We start from the raw sequence: 20,131 nt of genomic DNA, 5'->3' as shown, positions 1-20,131 counted from the left end.
GTTCTACCAACTGTCGATGTTCAGGAACAAAAATCCCGTTTATATTTGACCTACCTCAGTACAGTCCATTATGGTAAAGTATTAGTTCCAGTTAAGAATTATTGGTAAATCTAAGTTGCTGAATGCAAGTTGAACTTTGACGCTTGAAATATTTCTCAGCAAACGCTAACACAAGAAAACTCGGGATCCATTCACAATGCTCAGCCAGGTACACAGGAGAGTTCTTGGGACCTGCCTGCAATGTATTAAAAGCATACGATCTGACAATGTTTAGGAAAAAAAATTATTCTGCATTACCAATTTTCCTACATAATTTTGTAACTTTCTTCAAGTAGCTCCAAGGTCTTCTGCCAGATACAGTGTGGCAGCTGCAATCTTCGCTACTAGAACCATCGTACAGGAATCACCAGTTTCAACAAGGAGTAAGGTGTTAGCATACTGTTAAGATGGTAAAAGCTGTGGATTGAAGCTCTGTTGATACAAGCATGCAGAGCTACCTTTGCTATATAAAATTTAATAGTAGACCACTCCACTTACCTTGGGAGTATCTTGTCAAAGACCTGCACTCCAGAACAGGACGTGGAAAACAGGCTTCGTTCTGCCCATGAGGCCTTTGGCCGACTATCACACAGAGTCTTCAGGAATAAAAACCTTACAATCGTGTACCAGGCTGTAGTCATCTCTACACTTCTCTATGGCTGCAAAACATGGACCTTATAACGCTGTGACATCAAAAAGCTGGAGCAATTTCACCAGCAAAAGCTACGCTCCATCATGAACATCAAGTGGGAAAACTATGTCTCTAATGTTGAAGTTCTCGAGAAAGCATGTGCTAAGAGTGTAGAAGCACTGGCTGGTGGCCATCACCTCAGATGGGCATGACATATGCGCCGTATGAATGACACCAGACTACTGTGCCAGATCCTCTATGGTGAACTAGGCTCCATTTCAAGACCATGGAGTGCTTCCCTGACATGTTTCAAAGACCAACTGAAACAAACCTTAAAGATGGCAGAAAGAAACCTACAAACCGTTTACTTTGGCGGCAAAGTGTCTGTGCTTCAGTTCAACCCTTCGAACAAGAATGCCACAGACATGAAGATATTAAGCGACAGGAACGCAAACTTCGCGAAACCCAGCCAAGATCTCCCCCGTCCCTCAGCTGCGTGATATGTGGACATATGTTCTACACAAGAATTGTCCTATACAGTCACCGGAAGTTTAAACACAAAATGCTGTGAATTGAAGTGAGCTATTAGCCAGGAAATCTGTAAACTCGGAAACAAGTAACTGCTGGCGACTATAATAAAATTTAATATACTGTCATGCCCGATAGGGGACAGCAGAACATACATCACAACTGCAGTTTTGCCCGAGCACCTTGGAAGCATGATTATTATTTACCTTTTTCTGCACAGCCCTTAGAATTTATACAAATGTTAATTTTCTTTACACTAGGTACAGACAGTATTTATATGTTTAACAAGTCTGGACCAATATTAAGAATGGTGTGGACCATCTGTACACTTCAACATGGCCCTCCAAGGTAGGTAAGCTAGCTCCATGGACAGACAAGCTTATAACCCAGTTCATTATATTCCCATATCAGAAGCATGTAAATATTCAAAAATGTCATTTTAAGGAAGTTATTTCAGTCCTACCTGTTCGAACCTTCAGGGACGAGAGCGGCTTGGTGGACTGGCTGGTTACAGCTGGCTGTGCTGGTGATGCCGATGATCCAGCAGCAGGTGCTGCAACAGCGGAGACTAAGACATCTTGCACAGGTACACCTTCGCCTCGGTTTTTCACATATTGCCAGTCTTCCCTCAACTTCTTGATTTTCTCCTGAAAGAAGAGAACAATAATTAGTCTTCCAGTATGTAAGAGAGGCTTGCTAAAAATTATTTCTTGTACAAACAGGTGGAATAAATGGCAGGAGAGCACTGGCAATGAAAAGTTAAGAATTAACTCGACGGGCAGAGCAATGGCGCTCATTTCTAATATGTCAACAGAACAAAATGTTTATTATTTTTGTTCTACGTGCTGTTTTATCAAAGAAACTGATGGAGATCTCTTAAGAGGATGTTGTAAGCCATTTTGGGCTGAAAATACCAATTTTTAGATATTTATTTTGATAGCTGGAAGTCCATTTCATAATATGCATGTGTTTTCTTGCTGAAAATCTACCCCAAACACCATTTAACATCCATTTAAATGCCAATGACGCAAGAGAGCCACGCCTCATTTCTAGATCTGTTCCTTCAGGCCTGAGCACTGCAGTATTTTCTATTTTTCTAGATTACATCCTTTTTCTTTGGAAGATTCGTATGTTCTAAGGGAGTTTCGTGTGGTGGCCAGCGTGATAAACTGATACCATCTTGCACACTGTTGCTATTTGGCGGTTACATGTCCTGGTTTTTATCCTCATGGTTGTGTGATTTGTATGTAACACATTATCATGTCCAGACCAACAAGAATTTTCAAGAACTGGAAAGGACAGTTCCAAAAAGAGTATTTGTGGGGTATCAGACACCGATTCTAAGTGTTAATAATGCCGTATTGGGCATTCAATGAGTGAAATGTGGGGTTTATTCAAGTGCTGCAATGGCTAGAAATTCAATTTCTAAGGAATGCATTGAAGATGCTACCAGATTTTGACAGAATGTTGCATGCTAATGTTGATTTAGATGCAGAACAGCTGGCAAAGAGGGCGGGGCATTAAAGTTCCAGAGTTCTAGGAAGGAATCCAAAGATGATGGGGACAACAGTGAAAATCCACAAAGATAGCTGCGACGAGACTCAAACTCATGGCTTTAAGGTTCACAGACAAGTACAGTGACCACTAGGCCACCATTCCGGTTGCCTGCGATGTAACTCTCCAAGCATATACGGGCTGCATTCATCAATTTTTCGGAAATGCTTAGTTTACAGATCTGACATGTTTAAGTAAAATTTGTTCACCTTTTAGAGTTCTATCACCTCCACTTTGTCCGAAGCAGATCCTGGGTCATGACATTTGACCGCAAGTTTTTCGAAAATGAAAGCGTATTGAGCTAAACCTTCTCCATGAGTTACTGTTGAGTGTCCCCCACCAAAAGCTGCATCGAAACTGTAGCATACTGTAAGCCTGGGCAGCAATATTAAGCACGCTGTCAGGAAAATGACTTGAATAATCCTCAAATTTATAGAAGAATCCAATAGTTTTGCTGCCTCTGGATGGTCTAGCACAAGAGAATGGTCTACAGCTACTGTCACAGTTCTGTAACACACTTCTTTGGCATTTTTACATCAACATCCTAGCTACGAGTGCTTTCAGCTTTGAATATGGTAGCACAACATGTGATTTATTGACTCGCACGCGCACATAGCATGTTTACACGCAATGGAGGACTCCTGTGTGATTTCATAGCTACTCTCCAGAATTTCAGCTTGCTGTGATGTGGTTCCTTCCTTATGAGCTGAAGCAAAACAAGCAATCAAGGGGAGGTTGTAAGTCCTACACTGGCAGTGTTAGACTGACAAAATTTGACTGCACTATTCTCAGAAACTATTAATCCTAGGGGTAGAACTTTAATGCAGCTGTCGATACATGCTTTGTCAAGATACTGACCAGAGCAAAAAGTTACATTCTGCATTTTTTTTTTTACATTCCTTGGCAGTGTAACAGGTAAAAATATAGCAACCGGTACTCACGGATTATTACAAAGAATGTTACTTTAAATGCTTCCAAACTTTACTTTAAATTGATCATGGAAGAGAGATGTGTGCAATACGCTTGCCAGGGACCATCCTGCCCACCCCTAGAAGTACATTTACTTTTATAACCAAAAATACTGTTTTAGACGCTGTACTCCATTGCTTATATCGGTGATTGGTTCACGTACGGAAGAGGATGACGTCACTGACACCTAGGATGAGGCCGAGAATTTGTAACCAACCATTGCATAAGAAAAACTTTATGAAGCAGCCAGGGAAGTTTAAAAGGGTCACGGCGTGAGAAATGAAGGTCATTTATTAGGTTTAAGGTATTTTTGCACCTCGAGGCCATAGTGCGACAGTGAACTGGCGTGCGCCACATTGCGGTGGCTCGTGTTACTAAACCTTGAGTACCGCTTACTATAGTTTCGTCGTATAACATCTCGAGATACACTAGCCACAAAGGAGGTGGCAAACCGAGCGCAAACCTGCAGATTACGAGGTGATGCGTGATCGGCGCAGCAAATCTTCTTGGCCGTTATTCTTGGCTTCCTAGATCGGGCCTGCCATCTCATCGTCAGAGAGCGCCTCAATTTTTGCATGCAATCTAGTGATTAAAAGTAATTGTATACCATCATCTCTCCTACCCTGCTGGCCAACACTCTGATGGCCCCATTAGGGACCCTCGGGTTTGGAATTTGGGTTGGCAACTACAGGGCCTGTACCTGAAACTGGCATCACTCCAACTTACTTGTCCCAGTATCTTTGCTTTAATATCTCCTGCATGACTTTGTTTCGTCAACTCGTTCTGTTCTCACCCCAATGTTATTAGAATTGTGTGACCTGGGGGTTTGGGTGGGAGTGGGGGGTGAGTTTCTCACTTTCATACTCTTCAAGGTTCTTCCCTTTCTTCTTACTGACACCCTCACTCCCCAGAATAAAGTATGGCTGCCAATAGAGATGGGGAGATTCTAAACAAGTGATTCATAATGAACAAATCATTGCACTGAATAACTGAATCATTATTAAGTGTACTAAATGAATCGACTCATTTCTGAATCAAAAGCTGAATCAAGAGATGGCAGCCGCAACTCGTTCCTTCATTACTCATTTGTTCTGATTCATATCACCAAATCAGGCATCCACCATTTTTGAATCAACGACAACTTGTAAACAATGACTTATTTTTTATTTAATCTGAACCTTACAGGGAAAAAAAAAACTTTTTAAAATAAGAAATTATCATGTCCTTTCAAGTCACACACTTCACAGAACTGTAATATACACTAAACTTCCATCTCGTTGTGAAATATTAGGTAAAGTTTACTTCAAAGGTCCCCGTCTCCTGAAGTACTATGAACTAACGTGTGGAACATGGAAGCTTCCCCGTTCTCGTTCTCAGCCCTAGCACAGATTTGTTTCCTATTATTGTACTGCCTACTACAGAGAGTTTGTGACTTGCCTGAATTTGCTATCTTGTGAATTTAATGAAAAACGCAAGGAATGTTGTCAAGAAAACTCGAAGTTCAAAAAACCGTAATGTAGCAGTTACTTTGTCACGGTTGATTATTTCACAGTCAGGTGATCATGTTTACATTTGGTTTCAGATATTTTAAAAATATTTCTTCACTAAAAAAGAATTAAAAGTAAAGAACTGGTGAACTGCTGTCAATATTCACTTTCAAATTGCCACAAAAATGTTCATAACTACTATAAATTTCAAATTTGATTGTTGTATAGTTTCGAATGGTAGCTTTGAAGAATGTACGTTACTTTCTTAAAATCACAGTTAACCACCGACAGTTCCTAAGCTACTTAAGTTTGGAAAGGATTAGTCAGAGGGTGGCGTAGCATTTTTCGACTCTAAAAAGGATATTACTCAACATTTCACTTCTTGTAACTTGTAAACTTGTGAAGCAGTAGCAGTTATAAAGAACGTAACCGAATGGTTCATCTGAGTCCATGGTTTCACTACCAGCTCTCAGCCATGTGGTAGTCGAATGAACGAATCAAACGAATGATTCAAACCATTTTGGTGAATCATTTCAAATGAATCGATTTTTATAAATGAATCAGATTCCCCATCTCTAGTTGCCAAGTTGTACTTCCTCTTAAAACTATCAAAAACAACAAATCTTCAATTTGACTCTACTACAAAAATACAACACCTTTTCTAAAATAATTACCCCTTGTTCTGCCACAAGGGAAAAGAAGCGACAAATAAAAAGATATATCTTACCAAGAGTTCGACAGACACAGGCTGTTTGGCACCTTCACATTCCTTCTCCAAATTGGTGAAGTTCTCGAGTACTTCCTTCACTTCTGTCTCTCTGTCATACACTGAGTTCTGAAACGAAGAGAAAAGAGAGACTTTTATAATATACATTCAATTAACACCAAAAGTCTGAACATAATTCAGAAGAAAACATTCATCACTTCCAGGAGAACACACATTTGTACTTTGAAATGGTTCCATTGTTGTATGAACCATTCTCAACCACTGGTCAATGCAGTACAGTGCCTAGGAACCCGGATCTGTCTTTTGTAGTTTCCCTACTTCAACTCCTGACAACAACAAAAAATGACAGAGAAAAAAATGTTGCCAAAACCACGGTTACTGCCCCAGGAGAGAGAGAGAGATATTATCGTGGAAAAATCCGTGTCAAACTTTGTGTACCACATCCTATGCTACGATTTGTGGTAGGGATGCGTTTAGCACTTAAATTTGCTTAATGGTTATAACTGGAATGATTACCCAAAAATAATTCCCATATAAATGATAAATTTTCCCACTAACTCATTCTAGTTGCCCGCATTTTGCCCCAGTGTGCAAATTTGGGCTCGTCAGTTAGCAACTAGCACACCTAACAAGACACATGGCTAATGTATATGATGGAAAGATAAGGAGGATTCACATACCAGCAGTTTAATGGCTGAGAGGTGATCACTCACTCGCTTATTGATCTGCATTTATGGCAGTCGCCCAGGTGGCAGATTCCTTATCTAATGTTTACCTCGTCTTTTCTTAAATAATTTTAAAGAGATAGGAAGTTTATTGAAAATCTCCTTAGGTAACTTAATCCAATCCATAACTCCCATTCCTATAAATAAATATTTGCCCTAATTTATCCCCTTGAATTTCAACTTTATCTTCATATTGTGATCTTCCCTGTTTCTGAAAGCTCCACTCAAACTTACTTGTCTACCAATGTCATTCCATGCCATCTCTGGAACATACCGCTTAGTTGATAAGCTTGTCTCCTTTCTCCCAAGTCTTCCCAGCCCACACTTTGCAACATTTTCATAGAGCTACTCCTTTGTCAGAAATCACTCAGAACAAATTGAGCTCCTTTCCTTTGGATTTTTTCAGTTTTTGAATGAAGTAATCTTGGTGAGGGTCCCATACATTAGAACAATACTCTAATTGTGGCCTTAACAGAGACTTGAATCCCCTCTTCTATACATCCTTACTAACAACCCCTAAATACCCTCATAACCATGTGAAGAGGTCTGTTAGGTACCTTTATTTCCAATCCCATTAGTGTGATTCTTTATATTAACACCTAGGAACATACAGCAATCCCAACAAGGAACATTCACCCCATCAACACAGCAATTAGATCTGAGAGGAATTTTTCCTCTTTGTAAAACTTACAACCTGACTTTTCAGCCCATTTATCATCATACCATTGTTTGCTGTCCACCTCTCAACACTGTAGAGGCTTTCTTGCGGTTGCCCACTATCTTGCAACCGACTTATTACTGAAGCTCCGTGTAAACAGATCCACTTTGTACTCACCATTATGTTGTCTATGACCCTCTTCTTCTCCTTCTCTGGAAGTTCTTTGCTGATGTTTATCCTCGTCTTTGTCTCCATTACCCAGGCTATTACAGCATCCAGGTTGATGGTGTATTTCTTGAGGGAAGACAGTTTGCACTCTATGTACTCTCTGTGCTCGGCTAAACCAGACGAGGCCTGTGGTGAGGAAACAATCAATTAACTTTATTATAATTAATCACTGAAAATGATCAATAAAATGCCCTGAAGTTCATGAAATTGAATCCTACTAAGTCGCAAGTAATCCTCCTTGGCCAGCAAAGTCAAATGACAAGTTGTGCCACACCATTTACTCAGGACAAATATTTCAGATTCCCTATGGGAATCAACATCTATATCAAGGTCTCCTTGGGTCGCACCATTCGGTTATCACATTCTTTGGCGATGTCAGTGACAACCAGTCTGTACAATGTTCCCTAATGTGACGTAATATTCACTTCCCTTTGACAGATGGCGCTCTCTGATCATCTGAAATTGTCAAAGCATTTCTCTCTCTAGATTGCTCTCTCTTAAAGAGGTAACAATGTCTGGTGTGGTAAGAATTGAGACGTTCAACCGCAGCGTGAAAATGTATGAATTTAAATGGTCTTTTACATGGAATTACTGTCCGCCCTACTGGACTCCCTGCCTTGAGACAACATTAATTATTATATACAGCCTACGGGTTCAGCTCTTCAAAATATAAGATATTTATTACACTTTGTGGTCGGTCATAGTTATTCTGATCTTGTGTTTTGATTTTCTATTCTGCAGACTTTTATGTATTTTGCTCAATTGTGGTTTACGTTTCATTAATTTTGTGTGTTTTTGTTCTATACGTGAGAACGGAAAGTGATACCAATCTGTGTAACCGGTGTGCATGCATGTGGCTTCGATTTGAGACCCTTGATTATTTTTTTTCAAATCTTCGGCAGGCTGAGCTTGTAATACCAATACAGTTGTTCCATTATTGGACATTATCAATTTTCCAGCAAACTCATTCCTGACTGCCAGCGTTTCGCCCCAGTGTGCCAAGTTGGGCTCCTCAGTTGGTAAATGGCACACTCACCAAGACGCATGGCTAGTGCATACCGTGGAGGCCACTGCATAGGCTATTTGGAACCACCGGCAGTGCCAATGCACTATAAGAGACTTTGTCTCATTTTCAAAAATTGATGCCTGCCTCACCATCAGATGATAAAGATGTTGATTCCCATAGGGAACCTGAAATATTTGTTCCGAATGAGTAAATTTTAAATTATAAATATATAATTATAAATTATAATTATAAACATTGATTATTTGCATGGATGACCCTTATTGCAGTGCTTAAATGAAATAAGAATGACACACAATAACATACAAAAACCACGTTCATTCAGCCCTCATTTTTTTGGATTTCCATTTTATCATCCACACAGTTTCATTTTTCCCAAAGTGAAGATGCTCATCCTTCAAATAATAGGTACGAAAATGTTCCACTGCTATATTTTTGCTGCAAGTAAAGTAGAAATCGCCAGACCCATCAGTCAAGCTATATGGCGTGATCGAAAAGTTTCCGTTTGAGGGCGTTGCTGCAGCGGACATGCAATGTAGCACGACTGCGATGCGGGTATATAAGCACGGACATGTAGGCAAGGGGATTATTGTGATAGTCGTGTTGTGCCGACGTGCGTGCGTTAAATGCGGCCACATGAACTATGGCGACGTTATTACCAAATGTGTACAAACAGGACCAACGTGCTGTTATTCTGTTCTTGGCTGCCAAAGGACAAACATTAGTAGACATCCGTTGGAGAATGAAGACTGTGTATGGAACAGAATGTCTGTTGAAGACCACCGTTGTGGAATGGTGCACCAAGTTTCGTGCGGGTCACGTTTCGACACAAGACGCCGGTGGATCTGTGAGGCCAGCCTGATTCAGTACAGACAACTCAAGTGAGAGACACTCAAGCACCCACTTTACAGTCCTGATCTCTCCCGCATGTGATTATCACGCCTTCAGTCCGTTCAAAAAGGCCCTGAAGGGTTGACGCTTGCTGTCGGACGAGGAAGTGCAGCAGGCAGTTACGGACTTCTTCACACAGCAGGATACTGTGTTTTACCACGTGAGGATCTTCAACCTGATGCCTCAATGTTCACAGCGATTTTTGATCGTCCCTTATACTATCATACGACTGAACAAGGAACATCTTAATAGGAGCTAAGATAGTGTCCTCACCTCCCATTCGCAAGGCTAGCGCACAGTGAGCCAGTACCACTTACTATAGACCAACGGTAAAGCGTTCTTAAAATTCAAACCTTCATTATTAGAGTAGTCTTCCTTGTGAAGACAAGCTTTTCTTCTGATGACATGGAGCTAAGTTCTCTGCAAAACATAAAGAAAACTGTTTCCTAAACACACAAAAAGCTCGAAAGTTTATCATCATGCCTAGTATTAAAGCCTGTGAAAGCATCAATCTAAACACCTAAAAAGTGGGTTTTTTTAAATTCTCATTTGTATAGAATATGTAGCTTGTATTAATATATTTCTTGATTATCTAGATTTTTTTTAAATCCAGATCATCTCTAGTGCCACCTCTAGGTCCTTGTGAAATTTTTCTGTTGCAGTTTTCCCAAGGCTCACAGCTAGCACACTTTCCTCATGAAGACCAAAGGTGGCCCAACACCAAATGTTGATGTTTGCTCTTCTGATGAAGCTTACAAGCAGAAACAAGCTCGTCAAGGGATGAAAAGAAACTGATATACAAGAACTAGGATTGAATGTTTATTCACACCTCCTCCTTTCCACAGTGAGCAAGCATTGTGTTCATCACATTGCAGGGCACACAGCATCTATGCCTGTCATTTCAACCCCCAACTTTGGGGGGGGGGGGGGGGGGGAGAGCAGCACGGTTAAGTCATGACGTCACCATTGGGCCTGTCCACCCCTTCAAGCCGCACCACCCAGGGTCAAGCTTAGATCCAAGCACTCTCCACACTCTATCTGCTCGTGGTGGCACAGCAGTCAAATGGAATTATGAGACGATTAACCTGGAGTCTTTTATGACGTGAGGTTTCTGGATGCATCCAGCCTCTGGACTGTTCTGGTATGTTGGCCCATACGTATATAAGGCAACAGTGACCTGCAAGGTTGGTTTAGTTCAATTTGAGCTCAGCCACCGAGCAAAAGAGCGCAGTTTGAGCTCCGTCAGTCAGTGGTCGAGTGTGAGCTAAGCCTGAGCTGAGTGAACCAGTCTGTTGGAGCCGAGGCCTCGTTCTGTATGCCTGTCATCGTATGTATGTCTCTCTTGGGCCGGCTGCTGTGTAAGGACATCACGAGTCCTGGTGCTGCGTGGAAGAAAAGACTAGTTATCAGCATGGGACTGTGAACAGAGTTCTATCAGAGAGTGTGCACAGCAGACACCATCCTGAACTTCCAGACTGACATGTGCAGGCTGTGAACTGTGGACTGTGACAGCAGCAACGAAGTAACCGAGCAAGACTATAGGGCTAGCAGCCAAAGTCTGAGTGAATTCGTGTGAATGAACAATGAGAACTAAGAGAGAGCGCAAACTGTGAAATTATGTGTCCTGTTCTAAGGGAGTAAGTTGTGGTCTCGGTATGCCTGCAAGTGTTAACGTGTAGAATAAGTAATTGGATAATAAATTTTATAAGTTGAACACTACCAGCTTCTGTATTCATTCTACTACCCCACAAACTCATTACAATTTTAAATGTCCCTATCTTTTTATACACGACTTTATTAATCTCATGTTACCTTATCCATGGCAGAAACCAACTCCTTGACTTGTTCTGGAGTCACTGTTGATTTTGTCCTCCTCAGAGCTTCAAGATCTCGCCTCTTGGAAGACAATTCCTCGTCTCGAGCCTGCAAGAAAGTAAAGAACAATTAGTAATTGAAAGATTGATACCATGAGAAAGGTTTTTGGAACACCTAAAAACTATGAAGAAAAAACTTGTATGGTACAGTATCAGCATGCTGAACATCTCTGCTAACAAATTCAGAGCTTATGGCACAATTAATAAAAATTCTGCAACAGGTTGTCCAATGGACTTCTGGTTCCTCTAACACTTGATAGACTAAAAGGGATCAGAACAAGAATTCTGTGTGATATTCTGGTGCTGGAAGAGGATGTGTACAGTGGTAAAAGGTCGCTATGTGGACTTTTAAGAAGGGAGAGAAAAGGAAGAGTCTACACAAAGCAAGTGAAAGGGAGAAGAGGAGACATAATAACAACAGAAGAGAATCAATCAGTCAATACTGATCTGCATTTAGAGCAATCACCCAGGTGGCAGATTCACTACATGTTGTTTTCCTAGCCTTTTCTTAAGTGATTGCAAAGAAACTGGAAATTAACTGAACATCTACCTCGGCAAATTATTCCAATCCCTAACTCCTCTTCTTATAAACGAATATTTGATCCAATTTGTCCTCTTGAATTCCAACTTTATCTTCATATTGTGATCTTTCCTACTTTTAAAGACACCACTCAAACTTATGTGTCTAGTAATGTTATTCCACGCCCTCTCTCTGCTGACAGCTCGGAACATACCACTTATGACTTAAAAACTAATAAAGGTATTTATTAATCCACCTATTCAATACTATTCAATTGAATAGGTGGATTAATAAATACCTTCATTGGTTTTTAAGTCATAACAACTTTCAATATGGATTAATCATGAGATTTATAACATGTAACATACCATCCAGAAGAGCAGCTCGTCTCCTTTCTCCCAAGTCTTCCCAGCCCAAACTGTGCAACATTTTTGTAATGCTACTCTTTTGTCTGAAATCACTCAGAACAAATCAAACTGCTTTTCTTTGGATTTTTCCCAGTTCTTGAATCATGTAATCCTGGTGAGGGTCCCATACACTGGAATTATACTGTAGTTGGGGTCTTACCAGAGACCTACATGCTCTCTCCTTTACATCCTTACTACAACCCCGGAACACCCTCATAACCATGTGCAGAGATCTGTACCCTTTATTTACAATGCCATTTATGTGTCTACCCCAATGAAGATCTTTCCTTATATTAACACGTAGGTACTTACAGTGGCCCCAATAAGGAACTTTCACCCCATCAATGCAGTAATTAAAACTGAGAGGACTTTTCCTATTTGCGAAACTCACAACTTTACTTTTAATCCTGTTTATCACCATACCATTGCCTGCTGTCCATCTCACAACATGATCGAGGTCATTTTGCAGTTGCTCACTATCTTGTAATGTATTTATTACACTATACAGAATAACATCATCAGCAAAAAGCCGTATGTCTGAAAAGATGGAAGGATTACTTTGATGAACCCCTGAATGTGGGAAGAGGAATAGATGAGAAGATAGAGGTAGAGTGTGAGGAGATAGAATCTAAGAGTGAAATCACAGTGGTAGAAGTGGAAACTGCTGTAAAACAAATTAAAGTGGGAAAAGCATCAGGAGTGGATGAACTTTGTATGGCTAAACTTTGAATGGTGAAATGCTATGTCTTCAATCTTGCCATATGGTGTAGAAACATGTACACTGACCACAACCACTACCAAAAAAATTTGAAGTATATGAGATGTGGGTCTACAGGCACATATTAAGAATCCTCTGGACAAACGACATAACAAAGACTCGAGAATGACGTAGAAATTATTGAAACCGTGAAGAAAAGAAAAAGTTAATATCTGAGACACACAGTGAAACCTCCTGAGAGGTTTGGCCATCATTAGCATGGAGAACCTCAGATGAAATGGCTAAAAAATTTGGAGATTTGGATCAATACTTCTTTGACAGAATTACTTCAGACTGCAGTCAACAAAAGTAAAACTGCCATGTGGTAATGGAACGGCATCCTAAGAGGAAGATCCATGACAAGTAATTGAATTACTTTCCAGCTTACTTCTTAGTGGCAACTAAGACTTAACTAACATAAAGCAATGCATAACAAACTGGTGAAAATTTTAGACTTTCAAACTACTTTTTCAAGCATATTTTATTACCACAACATATCATTGTAATTTAGCATTAGTCATTTATAATTAGCATAAGTAGTGTTTTAATATTATATATTGTTTTTATTAAGATGAAGGTTCTTCAGCAGCTAAAGATGAGCCATACATAGGGTCAAAACCGATACTGTTATGTAAGAATATTTTAAGTACCTTAAGACAAAACACCAAGAGAGCGACCATGACTCAGGTATAAGGACATAGTGAAGATTGACATTGAACAGCGAGAACATACTTTGGAAAGCGTCAAAGAAGGAGAGAAGTTCAGAGACCGGAACTGGTGGAGAAGCCTTGTTCGCCGACCCATCGCTTAAGATGGAACGACGTGGGATATGTATGTATAATAAATAAATGTATTGATTAGGTGGAAAGTTCCTATCTTTATATTTGTGATCATTATAAAATAATTTGTAATTATAACTGAGTAAAATATTCTCAGGTGAGTGTAATTCCACCTAATTACTTTTTCTCGTACTCTTCTCTTTATTGCTTGTATCTTCATTCGTTATGTTATGATTCTGTTACAGTTTCACAGCAACCTGTTTGGGTAAGTGATTGTTTTGAGTCTCAGTTTATGAACAGTTGTTAACAGCACAAAATGTATTATGTCCAAACAATTTCCTGTTTTTATGTCCACTTGTCCTCTCACTTTATTTTAAGACAAGTTTATGAACACTACAGAACAGGAATCACATATCTGTCTACAGTGTAAAGCTTGGAATATATTTTTCTTTATTTCCCAAAATTCTGTTTGCACAGACATAAGTTTAACAAATGGGCAACACAGTTCAAGATTAATATGGGAATGAACTGGGAAAGATACCTAGTGTCTTCTCTTACAGATGTTGAAAGTTATAAATTTCATCACAAGGTCACGATCTTAAACTGTCACAATCACAAACTTAATCAGGAGTTGGTTTTTTTTTTTTTTTTTTTTTTTTGCTAGTTGTTTTACGTCGCACCGACACAGATAGGTCTTACGGCGACGACGGGATAGGAAAGGGCTAGGAGTGGGAAGGAAGCGTCCATGGCCTTAATTAAGGTACAGCCCCAGCATTTGCCTGGTGTGAAAATGGGAAACCACGGAAAACCATTTTCAGGGCTGCCAACAGTGGGGTTCGAACCTACTATCTCCCAAATACTGGATACTGGCCGCAATTAAGCGACTGCAGCTATTGAGCTTGGTAATCAGTAGATCAAGAGTAGCATTTTTTTTTTTTAATCCTACGAAGATAAAAGTTTAATACATACATACACAAGTGTAACTGAGTGCTTACCAATGTTAAATGTCAATCACGACCAACAAACACGTTATTTTACCCACTGTGAAGTTTTAATGACGTAACACATATGTCAAGTGCACTCAGGTGCTCATTTTATGTAAATAAGTGTGTTTTTGTATTAGTTCTTTTAGTGTAATAAGCCGTTTTATGTAGCATCTTAAGTTTAGCCTTATGTCTAGTCTACCACTTTCATTTTAATTTTAATGTTAAGGACAATACAGCTGATGATGTCTATTATATTACAGGTGAAACATCTCCCGTTATTTTAACATGTTACATCGATTTTGATTTTTAATAAATCTCAACGTGTACTGAAAAAAGTGGAATTTTATGAAATAATTCTTTCATGAGCTTCTCTTACAGAGTTTGCAACTCCTATGGAACAAAGGAAATATAAAGAAACCGGTCCAGAAAGACAATGACAGAAGAAGAGAGGTAATGGGAGTCAAAACAAACAGAAGTGCACTTAAGAAGAAAAGGAAACCAAGGAAGTAATAAAGAGGCATCCCACAGAGAGATCACTTACCAGAGGTGTAACCTAATCCAAACACAAGTGAGACATCAACATAACAAAACAGTTCCACGCTCAGACATGCCGGCCACAAACAAAAAACAAGTGCCATTGAGCTTGCATGGCTATTTATACACCACACCTCCTGGCACACTGCTCCTGTGTTCTACCGTGTTGTGGTTAACTCGGCCAAGTCCAACCACCCAGACCGTGAACTGTGACCGCATGGAGTGCTACCTGCACCACGTGACACAACATAACACTGAACCCTCACAGACAGCTTTATTCATTCATTTGAAAAAAAGAAAGCAATTCCTTACAAGCCACTTCATTCAGTTCCAACAAGTTATGGATAAAAAAAGACTCCTATTTAACAAATAACAACAACCTGCTGTGGGTGGGGGGACTGGAAGAATACATCCATGGTATCCCCTGCCTGTCTAAAAAGGGTCCTAGGGACTTTTATCTTGGGAGCGTGAGTCAGAAACTACAGGTCCCCTAGTTCAGTCTTGGGTCAAGCTGCTCGCTTTCATCTTTCTTATCCGTCTTCCCTTGGTCAACTCTTGTTCTTTTCTGACCCAGAAGTATTAGGTTTCTGAAGCCTAGGGAGTCCTTCATCTTAACACCCTTCGAGGCCTATCCCTTTCTTTTGCCGATATTTTCCTTTTTTTGGTACAATTTACATCGGTCTGTTTTCAGACCAACTTTACTTTACGGGAGTTGAAGCTGGGTGGATTAAGGATATCTTATTCATAAGTTAGAAGTAACAGACATGAAAGTAGAGAGAATGATTGCTGGTACAAACAGGTGGGAACAATGGCAGGAGGGTACTTGGAATGAGGAGATAAAGGCTACGTTAGGAATGAACTCAATTGATGAAGCTGCACAAATAAACCGGCTTCGATGGTGGGGTCACGTGAGGCGAATGGAGGAGGATAGGTTACCTAGAAGAATAATGGACTCCATTATGAAGGGTAAGAGAAGTAGAGGGAGACCAAGGTGATGATGGCTAGACTCAGTTTCTAATGATATGAAAGGTAAGAGGTATAGAACTAAATGAGGCCACGGCACTAGTTGTAAATAGAGGATTGTAGAGACGTTCAGTAAATTCACAGAGGCTTGCAGGTTGAACGCTGAAAGACATAACTGTCTATAATCATGATGTATGTGCGTATGTCTTATCCCACCGACATAGATAGGTCTTATGGTGACAATGGGATGGGAAAGGGCTAGGAGTGGAAAAGTAGTAGCTATGGCCTTAATTAAGGTACAGCCCCAGCATTTGCCTGGTGTGAAAATGGGAAACCATAGAAAATCATCTTTAGGGCTGCTGATAGTGACGTTTGAACCCATTATCTCCTGAACGCAAGCTCACAACTGCGCAACCCTAACCGCACGGCGAACTTGCTCAGTTTGCCGATATCTTCATTCTTCGAAGTTTCTGACCTCTTCCAATTTTCCCTCTGATTAGTGTCAACAGAGGATGGTCGCCCAGTTGTATAGTTTTGCCAGAAAGTTTAGGGACACACTATGATTTCAACATTCGCGACACTGTACCTACATTATTAGGTGGCACAACAATGTTCTTAACTGACCCTAATTAAACATTGGGTGACAAGTGATCTTTGGCGCAAACTACCGGTAAGCATTTCTACAACTATGGTTAGTCCTTCTAGAGTATTGTATAATATTTTAAGCAAACAAAAAAAAAATTATTTTTTGACAATAAAATGAAAAAAAAAAAGAGAGTAACAAACTGTGATACAGTTGTTATTTATTGCTGGATTGTTTCTAACGTAATATATTTTAAATCATTAAGGATGAAATGTCTCTTGAAGATATTACTTTGTACAAGTCCGAGCATTATCCGAGTTTTGGTTTTTCTAGACAAGGGTGAGGGAAATCATGGTATAAGTTGTTTGATATAACTTCCAAATTGAAGCACCTAGCGCGCACTTAACCTGTCTCGACTACAGAGCGGAACGCAAAGTATGCTGTTGTGGAAACGACAACGCACTAAGTGCTTCCAGTCGGAAGTTATGAAGTCATAACAACAACAAAAAACTTATTCCACGCTTTCTCCCAACATTGTATAGAAAAAGCGAAACTCGGAAAGTGGTTGGATATTTGCAAAATAATATTTAAAGTGACACTTCATCCTTGCTAATTTAAAATATAATATGTTATAAACAGTCCAGTAACAAGTCAAAATTGTATCACCGTTAGTTACTCAGTTATTTTACAATTTATTGTCAAAAAAGTACATTTTTCTTTTGCTTAAAAATCTATACAGATTTCTAGAAAGGGTAAAGATGATCATTGAAATGCCTAGTTTGTGCCAAAATACTTGTTTCCTAATATTAATTAATCGTTAGAGATATTATGACACCTAATAATATAGGAACAGGGGCTGCAAGTGTTCAAACAATAACGTGTCCCTAAACTTTCTAGCAAAACTGTACTTCCTCCTAAAACAATTATCACCACTTAATGAGAATATTGGTGTCATCAAATCAGGTACCGTAACTATTCATTGGTCTACCAAAGAAAGCTTAACATACTCATCACTCTGTTTACGTAATTCAGATCTTTATTATCAACTTCCTAAAGTACAGCATGTAACGTTTCATTTCATGAGGTATTATTGATCTAACTCTCAAGCAAGAGAGTGTGTTGTCACCTTTACTGTTCATAATGGTGAAGGATGACATCATAAAGGCAGCAGTGGAAGATTATATAAGGGAAAGAATGAATGTAATGATGTTTGTGGATGTAGCTGCAATCTGGGAAGAAGATGAGGTACAACCACAGCTTATGTACCGAATAGAAGGATTGAACAATGAGGATTGAGGATCAATGTGGAGAAGAGCAAGGCAACTGTAATGAGTATAGGACGTGAAGAAAGAAAAGGAGCTATCATAACTGGAGAAAAGGAAATGGAAATAGTAGAAGTGAAGAGACAGAAAATGGAAGACTGGGTATGGAAATAAGTATAAGGATACAACTGGGGAGTGCTTTTTACCACCAAGTACGGAGATTAATATGGAATAAAGATGTATCAATAAAGACTAAAGGCCTACCCATAATGTCCTATAAAGCACAAACCTGGACAGTAACTCGGAAAGATGAGAGTAGAGTACAGGGAGCTAAAATAAAATTCCTGAGGAGTATGGAACAGAAGACAAGGAGGGATAGAGTGAGAAAAGAAGAGATAAATGTGCAAAAACTAAATGACAAACAGGAACAGAACAGACTGAGATGGTTTAGACATGTCAAGAGGATGAAAGAAGATATATTTTTTTTTTTTGCTAGGGGCTTTACGTCGCACCGACACAGATAGGTCTTATGGCGACGATGGGATAGGAAAGGCCTAGGAGTTGGAAGGAAGCGGCCGTGGCCTTAATTAAGGTACAGCCCCAGCATTTGCCTGGTGTGAAAATGGGAAACCACGGAAAACCATTTTCAGGGCTGCCGATAGTGGGATTCGAACCTACTATCTCCCGGATGCAAGCTCACAGCCGCGCGCCTCTACACGCACGGCCAACTCGCCCGGTAAATGAAAGAAGAAAGCCTGCAGAGACGAGCACTGGAAAGAGAGATGACAGGGAAGAGAGGAAGAGGAAGACCAAGATTACGATGGATGGACTCCGTGAAGAACAGCATAGGACAACGGAGCCTGGTCTGGAACACAGTGTTGGATGAGTAATAGTGGAGAGACAGGACAAAGTGGAGAGGAACCATATTGGCCCCCATCAGGTGTCATCTAGAAAAGGGGAATTAATAATGATGATGATGATGATAATAATGATGATGATTGATCTAGCTGAACTCTGTTCAGGAAGACACTATTCTTCGAAGTCTGTATAAATTAACAAAGCGCCTACTGCCTACACAATCCTCAAACTGCAACTAGGGATAATACACACATATCATAACCGAATATTCTTAAAATTAAAACCTGCATTTTCACAAGTGGTCCTTACCTTGACCATACTAAGTCTGACAGCCAGCGAAGTGTCATCTGATGGGTTTGCAGTGGAAGCCAGAAGTGCTTTCACCTGGTCCAAACATGACTGGATACTGTCAACAAGATTGGAAGGATCTCCCTTTCCACCGCTGGCAGCTTCCATTGCTTGAATCCTGGAACAGAAACAAAGCACTGCACTTCACAATGTGTTTGCTTCTTCTTAACTTAAGGCTGGGCTCTAAGTGGCTATTATCTAGCATATAACTTGAGACTAAACTAATATAAAGAACTGATAAGACTGACAGCGACTCGTTACACGCTACGTCACTGTCAAATTAACCCACCCACCTCCACTCACACATTTACCCAGATTTGTCCGTAGGGACTGAATTCGTGCAGACAAGTCAGAGAGTGGTCTTGTGTAAATAAACTGCCATCAGAGGAACTATAGTCCATGTTCTTTGGCTCAGTTCTTTGGCTTTTGGCAATGTAGTGTTTAATTTTCAATTGAAGTATGGCTATCACAGGATTCACATAATTGTACATGTTGGAACACAAACTGCACACTTATAAATTTAACTATGACACTATCCTGCTTCCTTAAATACAGTGTGACAGTCTGCAATAGCACTAAGAATCTGTCCATCTATTTTCAGATTGTTAAACTAGTCATATTTTTTAAATTTTAGTTCCTCAAATAATTAACATGCGAGAGAGTTGTGCGTTTTCGAAGCCAGTCTTTTGTCCATTAGCACTAAGCAGAAGAATCATCTGATATGCTAATTTATTTAATTTGGCTATGAAAAGAAAATATTCTACATTGTCACATTTTAAAATCTCTGGAATAGAACCAG

The 20,131-nt window shown here is 39.8% G+C and overlaps 1 protein-coding gene across 1 annotated transcript in view; it reads right to left on the bottom strand.

Moving 5' to 3' along the window:
* Positions 1–20,131, bottom strand: part of LOC136884743 (dystrophin, isoforms A/C/F/G/H) — a 1,317,506-nt gene that overhangs the window by 874,145 nt on the left and 423,230 nt on the right. The window contains exons 43-47 of the mRNA XM_068230054.1: positions 19,294–19,450; positions 11,274–11,384; positions 7,496–7,672; positions 5,936–6,043; positions 1,662–1,845 (exon numbers count right to left, since the gene is read on the bottom strand). Of these exons, the coding sequence (XP_068086155.1) occupies positions 1,662–1,845; positions 5,936–6,043; positions 7,496–7,672; positions 11,274–11,384; positions 19,294–19,450 (737 nt within the window). The remainder of the gene's footprint in view (positions 1–1,661; positions 1,846–5,935; positions 6,044–7,495; positions 7,673–11,273; positions 11,385–19,293; positions 19,451–20,131) is intronic.

The sequence above is a fragment of the Anabrus simplex genome, chromosome 13 (genome assembly GCF_040414725.1).
Source record: "Anabrus simplex isolate iqAnaSimp1 chromosome 13, ASM4041472v1, whole genome shotgun sequence".
NCBI lineage: Eukaryota > Metazoa > Arthropoda > Insecta > Orthoptera > Tettigoniidae > Anabrus > Anabrus simplex.
Note: the sequence above shows the minus strand (reverse complement) of the source record. Positions and strands in the feature narration are given on the sequence as shown.